Raw genomic sequence first — 19,096 nt, forward strand, 5'->3', positions numbered from 1 at the left:
TATAGAATGTAGATGTTTTAGTGTAAGATTAGCTTTCTGAATTACATTATTAACTCTTTAAAAGTCTGTTTGGCTTACGGCATAAATTCCTCTAGAAAGATTTTTAAAAAAGGGTCACTGCGGTAGGTGTGCATTGTAGGATGTGCTTTTGTGGTGTGGGGAGCAGGCTTGCGGCGCAGAGTGCCCAGCTAAGGCTGTGAGCTCCAGCGAGGCAGCTGAGGCAGTGCTACGTGCGGGATGAGCTGGGCAGCAGCTGCGAGCTCAGCTGTAACGCGAGCATTTGCTGCATTGAGCCTTCTGGGTGTCACAGCCTGGCAGCGCCCAGGCTGCAGCAGTCGAGGTGCAGCAGCTTCTGGAGCCCTGGCCAGTGCCTGGGAGCTCCCTGCTCGATGCTGGAGGCAGATTACCACCACTCCAGCTGCTTAATTGCACTAGGCAGAGGTAGAAATGCACTGTGTGCTTGCTTGCTACTGCTTCCTTGGCAAAGTGGGTCCTGTGATTGCTATGGGGGTTTTGGAAAGATAAAGAAAGAGATGACTTTGTGTTATTGGGCGTAAGAAAAGGCAGTCTCTGAGTAATTTGCTGTATTGGTGTTTGGTGAATGCTGTTGAATGGTTTTGTGGTTGTTTGCTGTGAAGTGATGCTAATTTATGTCTTCTGAAAAATTATTTGAATTTCCAGAAGATCCAGAATCCAATTCTCAGACTCAGTGCTGTGCCAGCTGCCTCTTGTAGGCAGGTTATTTTTGGCATGAGCTGGGGTAAAACCATGGCGAGGGGCAGAGTAAGAAACACCCTTTATTCAGCATCAGGGAACTTGTTAGCAAAGCAGCCAAAGAGAGAGAGTGTGTGCGTTCATGGAGCTCCCTTTGGCTAAGCAGGGAAATCAGGTGGGGGAAAAAGTGGGATTTATTTTTTTTTAAGCATCCAGTTAGAATAGTGGTAAAGCCAGATGTCACTTAAAATTGAGTGCTTGAGTCCTCTGCTTAGTTGTGGTCTTTGGGGAAGTGGGTTAACGTATAAAATTTCTTTTACAGCTACAGATTTGAAAGGGAGATTTTAACTTACAGAGGTTCAGTTTTTCCTGATTTCTGCCAGTATGCTTGGTTGTCCTTAAAGTTGTCCTCCACTTTGGCAATGGAAAGAGTGAGCATCTGCAAGGAGCTTTTCCTCCGAAAATCTGCAAGGGACCTGTTGGACCTTTTTATATATTTTTTCATGTCGTTACATGCCTCATATGCTTACCTCTAATAGCTGACTCTTGCCTGCTGTGCTCTCAGTCTGTCTTTGGGCATGTGTGATATGTAGTGTGAAATTCAGTATTGTCTTCCATTTAAAATTTTTCAAATCCCTAACCTATCCCAGGCTGGGTGTCTCCTTGGTGGCCTGCCTATCTCGTGGAACTGATGGAGTCTGGACTTTGCTTTTCCAAGAAGGCGTTTACTTAAGGGTGGTGTTTTGTTGTTGATAGTGGGAATGTTTTTTAATGTGCAGCTGAGTGGCTGTCCGCATAGGAGGAGGTGCATGACATGGCATGGTTTTGCTTTATTTATTTACATATTTTTCCTCTGTGCTTGTGGGATAGCCTGCATCCTCCACATGAGTATTTTGGGGCGTTGACCTGTCTAGAGGCATAGATCTATGAAAGTAAAGGAGAAGGCATTACGTTTCTCCTCTCAGAATAATCACACTCACAGATCTATATTTGGAACTAGTTCTTTTAATACCAGTAGGAAGATAAACCAGTGGCTCACACGTACCTTAATCTATAGTGTTGTCTGAATCCTGAATGATAACTGCAAGCCACATTCCACACAGTTTCGTTTTAGCTGATGATTTGGTATGTCCTGTTGTTCGTAGTCAGAAACTCATGTATTGACCTGAGTAATAGCTCAGAAAGTTAGAAAGAAGGCACTGTGGGAAAAGTAGAACAGTGTGAGGGAAGACGTGGGGGCAGTTAGAGAGCTGAAGGACTGCAACATTGGCTTTTTCAAAGAAAAATCTGCTTCTGAGTTTATACACTCAACACTTTGCAATTTCATGATGTGAACTCCACCCTCTCTTAACCATTAGCAATACAAGATCCGTCATAGGATGGTGATGCAAGAGTAAAGGCCCTTTCTTAGCTATTAGAGGTTAAATAATTATTTACTAGTTGGACTCTGTAGTTGGAATATTATCATATACTCTTGCTCCTCCAGTCCTTTCATCTAGTTACCTATTGGTGGAGAGGTTTGGCTTTTTTTCCTTCCTTGTATGAGAAAGAGTAGCAGCTGAAGTGAAACCTTAAATAAAATGGAAACAAGAATGCTGTGCATTCAGTCAGAGCATTTGTGGAGTTTGATAGGTTTATTAGAAAGTATAATGTATCTCCGATGAAGAATTCTCTCATTTGTTTAGTAAGTGCCACAGCTGAGGCTCCAGAGACACTTGGGTTATATTTAGCTTAATCTTGAGGCAACACCTTTGAAAGTAGGTAATGAAGCCTGATAAAACCTTGAGTGCTCTCTTAGGAGCTGCCTGCAGACTGGCTGAGGGCAGGTCACTGGCTCTGCTGCTGCCCTGCTTAGTGGCTTTTGTCAAGTTATGGGATTGCTTTGTGCCTTTGTAAATAGGTCGTGGTGATCCTGCCTTCCCTTGTAAGTACTTGGGGTCTCTTGCTGCAGGATGTTGCATGTGAGCTGCTATAGCAGCATTTTACAGATGTTGGTAACATTTGCACAGTGCTCCATGTGGTTTGACCTGCCCTTGTTTCTCCTCTTTGTCTTTTTCTCCTGCATTTTAAATTTAGAATCGGTCTCAAAGGGCTTTTTTCTTTTCCTGTTTTCTCTTTTTTTTTTTTTTTTTTGTCCTGTAAAATAACTTTCCTCTTATTTTTTTCTGTCCCTCCATGTTTTTTCCCCTAGCATCCTGCATGATCTTTCTGCCAGTCATTTCTTTTGTTCACAGATGTCTTCCTCTTGCTGTTCCTGTCTGTCCTCTGAGCAGCATTTCTCTCCCCTCCATCCGCTGGGATTTCCTTTTCACCTGACTCATCCCCAGTAGGTACATCCCCGCTCGGCTGGGCTCTCCTTGTGCTTCTGTTCCAGGAAACCCAGCCAGCAGGGAAGGCTTTGCCTGCTTGTCCCCTCTCAGGGGAGCTCACTGGAGGCATGGCGCCCTCCCTGCTGCATCCTGCTGTGCCTGCATGAGGGCAGGGGCTTTGGGCAAAGGCTGTGCCAGGGTGTCGAGGAGCCTGCTGCCTTTTCTGTGTGCCTGGCTTTTGCAGCAGAGCTGGGGGGTTTCTTGCTTCCTCCAGCAGCGAGGGTGGGCAGCACCTTGTTGCTTCCCCAGCCCGGGGGGTGGGTGAGGGAGGCTCCCGACCCCGCTGCGAACCGCCCGTGCCCGGCGCTCTGCGCTCGGGGCCGCTCCGGGCTCGCTCGGGGGCGGTGTGCTGGAGCAGCCGGCTGCTGCTGCAGGGAGGAGCGGCTGCGGGGGCGGCAGGAGCAGAGTCAGAACAGTTCAGAGATGGGCAGGGAAATGAGATGCTTGACTTGAGGCAAGGTGAACGATTTCAGAACAGGAAGCGGGGGGAGGGATTTCTCTGCAGTCTGCTTCCACTTGAGCTGTCCTTAGTATAATCACTGCTGTGCTAGCTGGTCCTGCAGACAGGGAGAGAGGAGCTGCGGGCTGAGCTGTGTGTTTAGGATGGAATGGTGCTCCTGTACTTTGAGCTTCTGTGGTAAACAATCTTGCTCAAGCATAGTGAAGGAAAGGAAGAATGTATGGTGTAGTTCTCTTTTCTGGCTGGTTTTCCACCAACGGCACAAAGGAAAAAAACGACAGAACACAAAATCCTCCTTTCTTGTATAATTAGTAACTGTTATTTTATTTAATGGAAAAATACATCAGTATTTATACATTTTTGGGGGTTTGATATGCTGAGGGGTTTTTTCAGTTGCCTAATTTACTCTTTTTTCCTTGACAGACATTCAAGCCCTTGGTTGGAAAAAGTGTATACAATTCAATTACTGCAGTAGAATTCCTTGTGGACAAACAGCTGGATTTCATAACTGAAGATAGTGCCTTTCAGCCCTATCAGGTAAGAAATTTCACTAGTGTATGAATACTATCCATTTAATTTATTTAAAAGGCATAATTTTACTATTGCTTAAGTGCATTTTATGTTCAAGTTCTGTGTTACAGGAACAATTTCCTATTGGTTATTAGCAGAGATTGTTCCTTGTTCTGTGAAAGGTTATATTGGGTACTCTATTATTCTAGTTAATCTGATCATGTCAAGGTGTTTACTGTGCCACGAATACTACTGTAGCACCTTCAGATAAAATACCTGACCCCTTTAAAGGTTAACCAGTACCATTAATTGTAGAGCAGATAGAAGATAGTATCCCTCCTTCTGAAGCTTTCATTTTCAGGTCTTTGCATGATTACAGTGATATTCTACTTCCTGATTTTTGACTTTCTTGGAAAATGAATAACAGAAAATGTTCATATCTTAAAAAAGAAGCACTCTTTTTACTGTTGCCTGCTAAAATTTCCAGTATCCTTGATTTTAATGCCTCTCCGTTAATTAGAAACACATTAATATATTAATGTGTGTGTATTTAAAGAACAAGAGAATTAGTGATTCTCCCCCTTGCTGCCTCAGAAGAAGGTTTAAAAATCTCTTCTATGACAAATAGAAAAATACTTGATACTTCAATTTGTGCTGAACTGATTGCAATTACAATAGCCATAAATTCTTCCTTATGACTTGGATGGCACACTGTGGTGATACAGAAATAGTACTTAGAGGCTTGGAATAACAGATGGCCCTGAATAAATGCTATGTAATTTTGTCCTGACACCCCTTCTTCCCTCCTGCTTCACCAAGATGGTTTTTTTTCCCAATGCCAAATACAGAGCTAGAAAAAGAGAGTGGCTGAGAGAGAATCCTAGGGAGAAGGAGGTTCAGTTCATGGAAGGGCTGGTGCTTTTGTGTATCTGTGGTGGGGAAGCCAAACGAGTTGAGCATTTCTCACCAGGGTGAGGTTACATGTTATGACTCGAGCTGCTGGAACAGTTTGGCTGTGCCGCAGACAGCAGTTCCCACTCTCAGACCCTGCCTTCAGTCCTCTAAAGCAGCACAGCCTTGATTTTGGAGCAGGGAGGGGGGGCACGGCGCGGGGGAGAAGCCTGTGATGTTGATGAGCTGAGCTGGATTAGCCCGGGGTGCAGGCAGTGCTGCGGCTTCCTGCACGGAGGGGGTCAGGATGACGCAACACGGAGCGGGATATCCTCCTTTGGCAGCGGCGACCTCTTCAATCAGCTGAGCCATGGAGTGTAAATTCACCCTCCGAGGCCAGCCGCAACCTTGCCGATTCGTTTTACAAAGCAAATACTGGGGCTGCTGTCTGTCCTTTGCCTGAAATCTGTCAAGATCATGTGTCTGGTAATGTTCATTCCAGTAACAGTAATCAATGTCCTTTTGGCAGTGGATCATTTCTGATCTGAACAAAGCAAACTGAGCATAGGAGGACTGCCTTTTGTTAAACAATGCCATTGCCAGGCAGTGACATAGCAATGTTCTATGCATTTTAGTCCCCCAAAGAATGTTAACTGATAAAGCATTAGACTTGGAAGCTCCTTAATTTGGGAAAGTGCATTCAGGTTGAAGGTGTAATTTTTTAAAATATGTCATACCGTCTTGATCAGTAATATGAAATTAGGGTGTTGATGACTTCACTTCTCAAAGATGTATTCATCAAAAATTGCTACAAAGCAGTAGCTTGTCAAAAATAGTTCCAGAAATAAGCTTATTCTCCTTAACTGTTGGCCTCTATTTTTGATACATAGAGGGCAATTCTGTGTTAGATAAGGCTGTTTCCTCCTCTCATGGAGCAAATAGTTACCTATTGAAACCTGAGATGAGGGATGTTGATCTGTATCCATCATGAGTAGTTTGGTGACAAGATACTGAAACTGTTTATTTTAATATTACAAGAAGTTTCCTGACAGAGATTCCTCTAAGTACTAAGGAACCCAGAATTTGCATTTTAACTGGATATTGCTTGGATATTGAGTGCAGTAGCATAAAACAGCATTGTGCTCACTGATGAATAGTGCAAAGATTTCTTTATTTGAATGGTTATAAAAAGCTTGAGAAATGTTTGTCATAGGAATTTCTCTTTGCAGGGCTGGCAATATCTCAGTGCCAACTTTCACAAGTTAATTGTACAGATAAGAGCTTTACTGAATGATAATGTCTTCAAGAGAATAGAAACTATATGTACTAGCAGTATGTTAGACAGAAATATTAGCTTTATTACGGAGATGTTTTTTCTGCTCAAAGATACCTGAAGTGGGAGGATTGTTTCTCTTCCTTTTGCGTGCTGCTTTCTGTTAATGGTAGAAATTACATTCCTAGCCATTAGTCACTTAATGTAAGGTAGTTTGTGCTTGTATGTTTTTCCTGAAAGACCTCCCTTTTCTTTACCATAATACCAGATCCTAGATAAATCTTTGGTAAACTTCCTGTTATTATCTCCTTTTCCAAAAAATGGCATTTTTGCTCCCTTGTAGAGTCTGGAATAGCATTGACCTGCTTGTGAGCAGAAGACGGAACTGAGGAATCATTCTTTGCAGGGATGAGTTAACTTTGAGTCTTCTGAAACGTGTTTAGTTTTTTGTTTAAGCTCTCATGGCTGCACATTTTCAATATGAAGTCCTTAGAGACCATGTTGACCTAAACACTTTTTTATTGCATTTTGCTGTTAGTCCCTAAAATTCCAGTATCTTCCTGCCAAAACAAACAAAGTTTGAATTTGTGTGGGAAGACTCCATTTCACTTCAGATACAATTCTTAACTACTGACTAATTTTTCCCATCATTACACAGACTCATAATACTGGTAATGGGCAGCAGACGAGTCTTTGGTACGAATTCTCCTCACATCAGTTCTGATCAAGAAACAGTGGTGTTTCACATAACTCTTGGGCCAAAAGGCTTCATGAAAAAGGGGCTGCTGTCCAGTGTAAAGGTGACAACTGCTCAAAGCAGAGAAAACAGCACACTTGGCATCCTTTCAGACTTGGCAGGAAAAACAAAGTTTGAGTAGGCAAAGAACTAAATTACTGTCGTTACCAGAAGTGGTTCTTCCAGAACAAGATTAAAGAGACTTTGGCAGGACTTCTGGGGAATTGTGACCCATGCATTCCCATGCCATGTCTGCTCTTTGCATAAATAAACATGTTTCAATTGTTAGGAGATTCAGTGACCTTGCTAAGGGCTAGATGAATATAATTATTAAAAGTAGGGTATGCTGCTGCATTACGTGAGCCCACTTCCATGTCTTCACAAGGTTTGGTATACCAACTGTAACACTTGCCAGTGAATTTGTTCTTTACTGCTAAATGTGTCTGTGGTTCTTCTTTTCCCCTTTGTGTGTACTGCTTAGAATCCTGCCCTTGAGAAGTTGCTTGGATTCTGTATGTGTGGTGCCTTAAACACCAACCTACAACTTGTTTCCTGTGGCTTTTATCTCTGTTGCTTCATGGAGGATGTAAACTGTATTATTCTCTACGTGAAACTTGTGTGTGACTGAGTGACTCATTCATTAATATGGGATGGTCAGACCATTTAGTCATGTAGTTCTTTTTATGGTGGTGACGAGGGGATCTTGAGGATAAAGCAGATGTGAAGGTTTGCTATGGTACTTTGCTTAGCAATGGAATGAAAATTCTGTGCTTGGTAGGAAATAGATATCAAGTTTACAACATTTAGATATTTGTTATATTAAATTAGTATCTGTAGGAAGTTTTGTGTTAAAATGGACATGTAGATTTGGTCCTTAAAGTGAATTCCACTTTGCATTCATAATATCATGTGTGTTCTGTGTTTAGAAATTCACTAGTGTAGTGAGTTTAATAATGGCTCTTGGTATAGTATGGAAATGAACATTTCTTCCAGAAAGCTGTTTTAAGGAAAAATTGCAGTTAAGCGTACACATACAAGTGTGACCTCAATCAGATACTTTGAACTGAAGAGGTTTTCTGTAATAAGTTATTTGTACTGTTCTGTGACATCTCTGTGTGTCTGTTTTGTGGTACACATATTAAGTTAGGCAGCAGCAAAGCTAATCATGCCTTAATTTGTTTAAGCACTGTCGTTTACTTGAAGGACTATAGATGGGGATGTGAAGCATTAAAGCCCAGCATATGGTATGTGTGACCTCATCAGAGTGGTGTTTTTGTCTGGGTGGTGTTTGGCAGCGCCCGTCACGGACACTGTTGGGCTGAAGTGTGTGATTCTGCTGTTGCTGGCTGAAGCAGCTGGAGTCAACTGCATTATGCTTTGGACAAGCAAATGAAGAATAACAAAAAGTGTTTTATATTGTGGTTTTTTTCATAGTAAAATAGGCTTGTGGAAAGATCTGGAAAGACTCTGCTTTGCCTGAAGCACTGAGTGCATTTCAGCTGTGTCTGGGTCGGGCAGAGCAAGGGTGCATGATTGATTATATACTTCCAAATATGTACATACTGTGTGTGATAATGTATTTCCAAAGGATTTCTGAGCACATAGCACTGGAGCAAATGTGCACAGTGGAGGCAGGACAGAATTCAAATGAAGTTCCTTCACAATCATTAAATGTCCTGCAAAGGGTATTTTACCACTCAGGGAGGAAAGTGGAAGAGTGCAGAGTCTTTAAAAAGTCCTCTTGCTTATTTGGTTTAAAGAAAGAAAACCTTGCTAAGAATGAATATTTATAGTGAAATCTCTCTTCAGTCCTCACGCTCTCCTTCAGGACTCTTTTTTTTTTATTCTGGGAGACAAGCCTGGTTGCTTTAGTGTTTCAAAATGGTACAGTCTGCCTGTCTACCTCTGTGCTGAAGGTTGCAGATATAAAGATAGGGCAATGAGAAATCCCCCGTGGGAGGTGTTGCATGAACAGTGATAGGCACCTGTACTTTGCTCTTTTTCTAAATGTGTGTGGCTCATCTGAATGCTGGCAGGTCAAATGTCTAACACGCCTTAAAGATTGTTGAAATAATAAACTTTCTCACTAATCATGAAGTAGGTAGATCAGATACAGGAGCTAATACACACTTATCTTGATCTATTACAAATTCAAGTCATATATGCCATTAAGAAAGACTTGAGTGAAGGGCCATGGGCGACACCACTGCTCTGCTTTTCTGTTCATTATGGGCAGGCATTGGATATTTCAGACCTGGATGCCTTTGGGTTCTGTGACTTGTTTGCTTGTCAGGAGCAAGGAAGCTGGGCTTGTACAGTAATGACATGTGCACATAAAAAATTCTTTAAACATCTTGAAACAGGGATAAAATAGTATTTTTCTGTCTGTATTTTAAGCACCCCATAATTATATGTGCACTCATCTTTCAAACTTCTTACTTTAGGCTTCAGGCTTAAAAATAACTACTGCAGCTGAAAATTGCTTTTCCCATAAACTTTTACCTCCACTGATGGGCAGGCAGGAGCTTTTGGGGTTGGTCCCACCCTTTGAGGTTGCCAGAAGCAGCTTGGAAGCTCCGGGTGCTGGCCACAGAACCTCTGTGCTCCCCTCCTGCTTTTCGTTCCTCCACAGACAACCCAGGCACACACAGCTCTCTGCATTTTGAACTCCTCTCAGTGTTGTGCTGAGGAACTGTCTCGATTCTTTCCCATGTCTCTGGACCACCCATAAGGAGTCCAGCTGGCTTCCCTGGCAGCCTTGTAAAGAGGATGGTCTAAACAGCTCGTTACCGACACTTGGACTTGGAGTGCTGGGCTCCAGCATGTGGGGAAGCACAAAGCTGGTCCAGCTAGAAGTGGGTCAGATGACTCACAGCACTCCTCACTCCCAGCAACACGTGCAGGACAGGAGAGTTTCATCCCAGCTCACAAAAGGAGAGGAATGAGGGAGGAGGGATTGACACCCTCCATTTGTAGAGTCAGAGGGACAAGTACATCATCTGCCCTAAGCCTGTATTTGTGCTTCTCTTTGAAGAAGAGCTTCTTGTTTGAGAACCTCCTTAGTTTCTCAAAAGAGGTGGAATAAAATTACACCTTTCTGTTTTACCTTGATCTGGTAAGAAGTAAGAGCTCCGGTCACTTTTTTTGTCTCTCAGCGAGGTTTGGCTCAGGAGTGGAGTTCTTCAGATCTGACAAGCCTTAGGGAAGTGAGCAGTGTGGAGGAGAGGCCATCAGTCACAGGAAGGTGACACAAGTAGTGTGGCTCCACCAGTTCAGGTGGAACTGCTGGAGCTGTGGGAAGGTACACAAGGAGGAATGGGGAAAGAGTTGAGAGGCCCTTGGGATAAACTGAGGTTACTACAATGCAGATGACACTCAGATCCATAGGAAAACAGTCTGCCTTCCTTTGTCATGTTCTTCGTACAATTTCTGAAAAAACAGTTCAATGATTTGATTTCATTAATCCTACTCTAGGAGGTAGTATTTGAGTAAGCAATTAAAAGATTGGATTTCAGAATGGAAGAGATAGAACAAAACCTGCTTTTTTTTTTAAGTGAATATTAAATCCTTTTACTGAAGGATTTTGGGACTTCTGAAAGGTCATGCTTGGGATTACTGAGTTTAAAAATCCATCCAGTGTTTCTGGGTAAAAATTTCCTGTGTTTGATCACAAGTGATTATTTTTTCACCAGTAAAAATCCATGGAAAATACCACTCAGTAGTAAGTGAAGGAATCCTTATTCTTGGTTCTGAGTCATTAAAATTTCTGTTTCATCTATTAAAAATGAAAGTTTAAAGTATTTCTCTTATGTGGTGGTCCTGAGCAGCCCTGCTTCTGTAATCCAGACTCAGAGTCAGCTCCTAGAGAAGTCTGTTTCACATTATAACCAGTTGCTGCTTTGCCCCCCTGTGTTCTTGGTTTCCCAAGCTGCTCTTTGTTGGGATTGGGAATCCTCAGTGCTTTAGGGATCCCAGAAGTGTGAATGCAAGTAAACTCTGCAGTGTTGCATGGGAGTTTGTACCCAGAGCAGGAAGAGAGTAGGCATTCCTGCATTTCAGGTAGGGGCAAACTTGAGTTTCATGAAAATGTGTTCTTACCCAAATTAAGCCTTATCTTGAAATGATAACACAAGAGCTCGTTTGGTGAAGTGCTCATGGGTTTGTTTGCTTTCGTTCCTCCCTTGGATACAACATCCCTTTGTTCTGGCTGCAGCTCTAGACTTTTTTCTTACAGAATGTATTTTTGAAATTACACTAATAGAAGAAATAATTTGTAGTCTGGGGTTACTGCTTCACGGGAACTGCTCCACAGCCTTCAGCAAGCTACAGTTAGTAGAGGTTGAGAGCTATAGCAGTTCCAGGTCTGTGTACCTAATTCTTTTTCCAGGCCAGACATCTGGGGAGAAACTCAAGTAATTTTATACCAACTTGAAGTTTTAAAATTAAAACCAAGTATGAATCTTGCTATTTGCTTAGATGTTGGAATAATTTTACCAAGGGTTTGTGAGGGGCTTGATGTACCGAGCATTATTTATTTTTAACAGTATACTAGTAATACAGTTATAAAGTCTTTTTACTACTATTGTTTGTAAATACTGAAACCCCCCCCCTTTAATCTAGCAAACATTTCCTGTCTTTTGAATGGAATTAAAGTTAACTATTCCCTTTCTTCCCCTGTAACCTCCTCTACTTAAGTGTATCTGCTAGTATTATTGAGGGCAGCATTTTAATGTTTTTGCTGAGCAAGTGAGTTTGAATCATAGTAATTTCTGTGCATCTCACTAATCATTACATTTTTTGTGATTTTAGTTGTGAATTTTAAGCATGCAGTTTAGAAATTACATTTCAAGCACAGAGGCAGGGGTTTTACCCCATTTGAATGTTTTCTTCCCTTTCATTGTCTTATCACCATGTCACACCATTTTGGTATATGGGAGATAAAATCAGGTTAAAGCAGGTTTCAGAATGCATAAGACTTGGTGGCTGAATTATGGTGCTTGACAGGCTTGAGCTTTTTTCTTCTCTTTTTTTTTTCTTCCCCAAGTGATGTAGTTCAATTTTTGAATTATGTCTTCAATAGGATTTTTTTGGTTCTACATGCTAGGAGATTTGTCTACGAAAAAAATATGGTGAAGTAGAAGATCATTGTATCAATTTTAAACTCTGAATGACTTACCTAAGTTTACCCCAGGGAATTTATTGCAGCAATAACCGAAGCATCCCTGTTTTCTGATTAGCAATTTAATCTTTCCTCTTTGCAAGACTGTTATTCATCAGTTCTATAAAAGGCACATCCACTGCTTTCTCCAGGGTTGCAGAGAGCTGTAGTGTTAATCCAGCTATGATATATGTCCCAGCTGGTCAGATCTGTTATTTATAGGGAAAATTCCTAAAAAGGCTCCAGCAGGTCATAATGGAGTTCTGTACAGGAAAAAAAAATAGTGCTGCTTTAAATCCTGTTAGAAATTAACTTTGAAAAGTTCTCTGCAAATACAGTGGTACTTTTAAAATGTGAGAAAAATGAGTTTTATTTTGATGTACTTTCATAATACCAGCATGTAGGCCAACATGTATGTATTTGTGTTATAAGAAACACATTATCAAATAAATCTCTGAAAGTCACTTGAAAAGGAAACATTAATGTAATTCAGTGGACTAAAACACGCTGGGCTTCAAGAACATTTGGATGGTATCTGATGTATTCTTTCTGCCTTAAAAAAAAAAGAGTTAAAATATTTTTATTGTTTGTAGAGATTTGTCTTCTGCCCATAATCCTCATGAATTGTAGAGAAAAGGAGTTGGAAAGTTGTATGTTACCAGAATTCCTATTTGGTAAATAGGATTGAGGATATCTGTAGGAGAGACTAGGGAGCTCTGTGATTACTGTTGGTAATCTAAGCTGGTGGTAGTTCAAATTCCAGAGCAGGGAGTCATTCACAAGAGTGATACACTGACGGATATCTCTAGGAGGTGGTGTTGATTCTAGGATCTGTCATCACACTGGCATGTATTGGGCAGTTTTCTGCAGTTTTCTTCTGCACAACTGAATTGAGAGGCCTTTGCTCTTCACTCCAGTAAGTTCTCAGTTACCAGTAGTCTTGTCAAGGAATATGGTATTGCTGAGTAATGCAACTGCTGAAGGATTTGGTGGAGGTGACTGCTGTGAGCTAAGAGATGACCTGTGTGGTCAGTCATTTTCTGTAGTGGTGGTGGTGGTACACAGCATTCCAGCTGCCACAGATAACCTCTGCTGTCCCTCATGCAAGGAACATGTGTCTCTTGTAGAGTGGTCAGTGTCTGAGCAGGCCTCTTGGCTTGATTTCTGGTTGCCCACGAGTCCAGACAACTGGTGATCCACAGAATGTGCTTTCTTTTTAGCTTAAAGAAGCCGACATCCATACAGCTTGTCCTTCAGTTGATATGATTTGGGTCTTGTTGAATACCTTCTGAAAGCTGCTCACAATTCACAGGGTGTCTGGTTCTCAGTTTAAATTTTAATATCAATGTACAAAAGAGATTTCTGCAATCTACTTACTTAGCAGGTCTCCTTGTTAGCATCAACTTCACTCTGCTAATTGCTTGCTTCAGGGAAATGTCTGCACTTTGAGGTTTCTTTTCCCATAGTGGCAGTGAGTTGCTTAGTGACTCAAAGGCTGTTCCAGTATTGCCACATGACTGAGTGGCTTAGGACCAGTACTCCCTCCCTGTTTCTCTTACAATTAGAAAAAACAAAATGCCAAATCAGTACACGTTGCTTATTGCTGAGATGGTGGTGATAAAAATGTGGAGCCTGCCCTGAGGAAGCGGAAGGAAATGTGATTCAGTGGAAAATGAAAGAAAAGCAAATGTGTGGCTGTGTCAGCAAAATGACAGAGAAGGTGGACATGGAGTAGTGTACATTTGACCTTTATTTGTCTGTACGCGGAGAATATAAGTAGTACAAATGGTCACCACAGTGTTCTAGGTGGATGCTGAAAGCCCCTCTGTTTTATTGATAGGAGCCACTTTTTTTGGGAGGTCTTAGATGCTAAAAGATACCTGACTTTGGGGGAAGAGTTTCCTTTTCTGACCCAGATTGTCCTAGCTGCTCAGAGAGAGAGTAACATAATTTGTGAGCATAAGGGTCATCTATTTCTTTAATTTCTATTTTCAGGTGCAAGACTATTGTAGATGCCACTGGAGCAGTTTTTAGACTGGTTATTGACAATATTTGTCTAGCTCAGGTTTGGTTTTGCTTATCCATTGATTGTTGCTTACTTTCCTGCTGGATGTTCATCCTGTCCATGTTCATGTTGTTCTGATTTCCCCTCTGCCTTCCCACTCCAGATTGTCATCTACAGATAAAAAGAATAATAAATTGACTTGTAAAATGTAAGTTTTTGACTATGCCCATTTCACCTGAGGTCTTGATAGTTTATAGGAAGGCAAATACCTCTGTTGATTTTTGTGTTACTATCAAAATCATGGAGAAATTAGAGTACAAGTCAGATCTTCCCCCCCCCTCCCCGTATATTTATGTTCCTAATGTTAGTATACCAGTTATGCTTCCAGATCTGAACAAATCAGTGTAGTCATGCCTCTTCAAGCCTGAAACCAGGACTTGAAGAAGTGTATGTAGCCCTGATCCCTCGGTTCTCAAACCTGATAATTAAAATTTTAAAATCAGTTTCAACTCCTGAGGTAAAATGAGGAAGGGAGTAGGAGTGTGTGGGGAGGAGTATTATGCATAGGGAAGAGTGGGGAGCAGCAGAAAAATCGTTGATAGCTTTTCCTGAGAAATGTTAACTTTACTGACGGTTGGAAAATCGCTAAATTTGTATTCTTGTCTTTTTTCCCCTTGTAATTTTAACTTCCTACTTACAGAAACATAGTCATTGCTGTTACACACTGAAAATAACCCCTAATCTTTAAATGTTTGTGGTCTGAACTATCTATAAACATTTGTCCTTGGAACAGTGCATTCAGAGCCCCTTGCTGGGTGGGGATTAGTTATCCCAGTAGTCTGTCCTGGCCCCTGCGTGCAGGCCGAGCGTCACTGCCCAGCCCTGCCCTCCCCATGTGGCCGTGCCTCTGCGCACGTGGAAGCAGGGCTGACCTCGGCTCGACTTTGTTTCTGGTTTAGGGGTCAGGGTTGTGCCTTCAAGCTTGACTTAACTGGTTCAGATGTAGCCCAGCAGCTGCTGGGTTTGAATGAGGTAAATTGTGACTGTGTGCTCAGAACAGCAGAAAATAGGTCAAGTGTGGGTTGGGTTTACATAGAAAGCGCTCGCGTCGCCTGCTAAGCCTAAGCCTCTTCTCTCAGCTCAGACAAAGCCGTTTAAGGTAAACTGGGAAGTTCCAATCTCCCCCAAAAACTTTCTAGCCTTTCTAGCTTTCCAGCCTTGGTGTCTGTGGGTGGCGTTGCCCTGGATGAGGAGTGTGGAGCAGGAGGGAGGTTGCCGTGCTGGGCTTGATGTGTTCCCAGGGCTGTCCCCTCTGCCGTGCCTGGCTGACCTCCTGGCCAGCAGCTGCACTGCCCTGGCAGCTGGGGTAGCCTTTCACTTGTCTCAGAGAAATCAGGAATATTCTGCTAACCAGTGGTTTATGCGTGCTGTGTGTCTAGGAGGAAGCTGCAGGAGATGTGTATTTAGACTCATCTAAATTTGGTCATTTCCCTCCTAAGTTCTGGTGTGGTCTGTGTGGCAGCCGCAGTGCCTGCCTGGTAATACCCTCAGGGGTGGCAGTTGCTGCCAGTTTTTTCTGTGTTTTAGTTAGATTCTTATCTTGTGCCACTGAAAAAAGAAGTCTGGTAGCAGGGCAGAGGGATCCTACCAGTTCATAGGTGATGTCCTCGTTATGATATTTGGTACTCTGCCTGTCTGCATTTTATGTGTTTTTTCTCACTCTGATGTCAAGCAGGACAATGTTAAGATTGAAAGTTTGTTAAAAATTACTGTCAGTGAAAAAGATTAAGATCAGTGATATAATCACGTATGTCAGGTGACATAATCAGTGAAAGATGAAAGAAAAGGATTTTGCTGGTTATCAAGAAATGAAAATAAGAGAGTTGTACAGGCCTACTTTCAAATGAGGGGTAAAAATTGGCACGGATGTGTTTGAGGCTGGGTGCAGGTACAATACTTAATCTTTTTTATGGAAGAAAATAATCAAAAATTGGCATTAGAGGACTAGTATAAATTCTCAGCCATTTAGATTTTGAGCAGTGCTTTTTGCTGCTACTGTTCTGCTCTCTGAAGACTTGTGGCAATCAGTAGGGAAGTGTTGGCTTGTTTTCACACTGCAGTTCTCATACCTAATTTCTATGCAGCTGAAGTTCAGTGCAGTTGTACAAATGACTTGCTGCAAAAGGGAAAGAAAAGGGTTGGGATCTGATTTTATAGAAGCTAATATTCCCTTAAAAACTGTAGGTTCAGGACACTTTGAGGTTTTATTTTGCACTGTTTGAATTTAAATGTTGTCCCCCTACCATAAAAGTCCTGACAAAATGCTTATTTCAGTGTGTAGTGCACACTGTGTAAACATTGTAAACAGGACTGTCAAGTTGGTTATGTACTAGTTTTCATCTAATTCGTGTCCTAAATTATCAGAAAACCTCTAAGCAGCCAGAGGAAGCTATAGTTAATTAAGCCACAGATGGTGAGGACTAATGTGGCGTTGACCTTTGCGAGGACTGCAAAATCTACTTAGTCTTTCTCTGGAAAACACTAGCTGAAATGAGTTCCTACTGATATTGGAAAGATGTCCTTGATGCATGAAGCCAAATGCAGAGACACCATGACCAAGGAAGGAGGTTTCCCAAATGAAGGTTTGCACATTCCTAATGTGTGATGTGTGTTGAGATGTAGTCTTCAGGGCTCTGATTTAAGCCTTTTTAACCCAAAAGCCACTGTTTTTCTTGGACTGGCTTACCTGGAATGCATATTGTCAGTTCTCCTTCTCTTCCTCACTGACAGTGGAAAGTTGACAGCTGACTGGAGTGTGTGCACTGTCCCATAAGCAGCATGCAGGCGCTGTGACTGGGGGTAGGAGCAGCTACTGGAATCCACTTCTTTGTTCTTCTTTGCTCCAGGGTTTCATCTCTCCATGAACTCATTTCTGCCTCCCAAGCTTCCGAACAATGACTTGGAAGAGTATTTTAAAATGCTAAGGAAATTGTTGCTTCAGAAGTTCAGGTCTTGTGGAGGAGGTAGCTGTGGAAATTTGTAGGCCTTCCTAACACAGTCATACCTGGCTGCCCAAAATGCAAAAGGAACTTCTGGTCATTTGAGCCTTTCAGAGCACTTTGTGTGGTCTTTGGCCAATGGGCAGGTTCAGCACATCTGGGGATAGCTCTCAGTGTCTTGGACAATATTTTTTTTGTGGATGGAGAGCAAGAAGGAGAATTCTCATTGGGATTTTGACTTGTTTTTCTGTTGGTACTATCTTGAAATTCCCATTTGATCTCAAAGGAATTTTGACACATGGCAAGTGATCTAAGCACTGGTTCGCCTGTGACTCTGAATAAATTATTTTTAGTTATTTTATTATGTCTGAATAAACTCTTTGAAAATGATTCTCCGAACAAAAATTTCTCCTTCCTGGTTAGACCAGTGTGATATCTTAACCTGATAGTATGGCCTATGGTTTCAACCTGCTTGTATTGTTTTGTACAAGGAGAATGAACAGATACACTCAGAAAAGCACAGCATCTTTTTTGATACTTGGAGGAAAATTTCATTCTCTATTCTTCGCAGGACTTCCCTGGAGTCGAACACATCCCAGCAGGTGAGAATGATCACCTAGAGAGACATGCAGCTGACCCAGTTCTTTGGATAATTAAGCATAAAGTCCAGTCCACTGGAAGTGAATTCCTCTTTTGATCTAGAAAGAAGGAAGAATATCAGCAAAGATGTGAAAAACTAGTCATAGATTGGCAAGCTTCTGATAGTCACATTGCCTCATGTGACTGTTTTCCAGAAGGACGGGAGGGGTTATCTCAACCATATTTTTCTAGCCTATAGGTCTTTTGTCTCCTTCCCAGAGTTGCATCTAGTCATTTGTGGAACAAGAGGCACTGCTGCTTGAAGTGCATAAAGAGCTTCCTCCAGTAGACTTGAAGAAGAATATAACAGTCCCCTTTATTTGATTTGCATCCTGATTTGCATAAGGATTTCTCACCAGTATTAACATCCTTCTGGAGGAGATATTCCAGGACTTGTGGAAAAACTAGTTTAGGAGAGGATACTATAACTTCTGGTTGTAAAACTACTTTCAAATGAGGAAAAGTCTGGAGGAAAATCCTGCAGGGCATTTAAATCTTCTGGAGGTTAGTCTGTCAATCATGCTGCATCAGCTAAGAAGAGGAAAACTGAGGGTTACAATTGTCAAGGTTCAAATCTGTATAGACAGTAATTGTTCCTTGAGCGATATAAACACAGGGTAAGGAAAAGAACTGGGAACTGCAGAGTCACCTGCTTGTTTTCAGTGTTAAACTGGGGTAGAGACTGCAAGTCATCAGCCTTGCCTGTTGTCCTCTCCTTGCTTTTGCCAGAGTTTGTGATGTGTGCTGAGACTGTGTGGTTAAGGCCACTGCTTTACAGTTTTAACACGTTATGCAGTTAATTTCCTGGGTTTTAGATATCCAGATTTAAGACTACAGATGGAAAAAGGTAAGTCATGGCACACACATTTTTCATAGGTACATGTACGCAAAAGAAAAGAATTTTTGAAATTACAGAAACTTGCTCTGTTAGTATCTTCCCCCCTACCCTGTGATTGATGTATTAAATGTGTTTTGTGTGTATATTTAGAAACTCTGGGCTCTCTTTGATATCATCCACATAATCCCAGTCACACCTGCATGCAGTTTGTGTAATGGGTCTTTGACCTAACCTGTGCCTTTTGTAGCTTATCTTTGAGCTTGTCTTTCTCCAGGGGTGAGAAGATAAATAGAAAATGGACTTTGCAGTCTCCTTTTCTGAATGTTCACAGGGAGCACTCTCAGCCCAGCATGCTGATGTCATGCATCTGAACAGGAGGTGGAGGTTCAAATGTACAATATGTAGGATGGACAGTATCTTCAGTGTCAAGTTCAAAGAAGGCCAAGATGCTTAGGAAGGAAGTAAAATCTTAAGAAAAAAAGCACCAGTGTGTGTTGCCTTCGA

The 19,096-nt window shown here is 41.9% G+C and overlaps 1 protein-coding gene across 1 annotated transcript in view; it reads left to right on the top strand.

The window, feature by feature from the left end:
• JMJD1C (jumonji domain containing 1C) overlaps positions 1-19,096 on the top strand; it is a 159,940-nt gene that overhangs the window by 99,680 nt on the left and 41,164 nt on the right. The window contains 1 exon segment of the mRNA XM_030951158.1: positions 3,967-4,080. Coding sequence (XP_030807018.1) covers positions 3,967-4,080 — 114 coding nt within the window.

Source organism: Camarhynchus parvulus, chromosome 6, assembly GCF_901933205.1.
Source record: "Camarhynchus parvulus chromosome 6, STF_HiC, whole genome shotgun sequence".
NCBI lineage: Eukaryota > Metazoa > Chordata > Aves > Passeriformes > Thraupidae > Camarhynchus > Camarhynchus parvulus.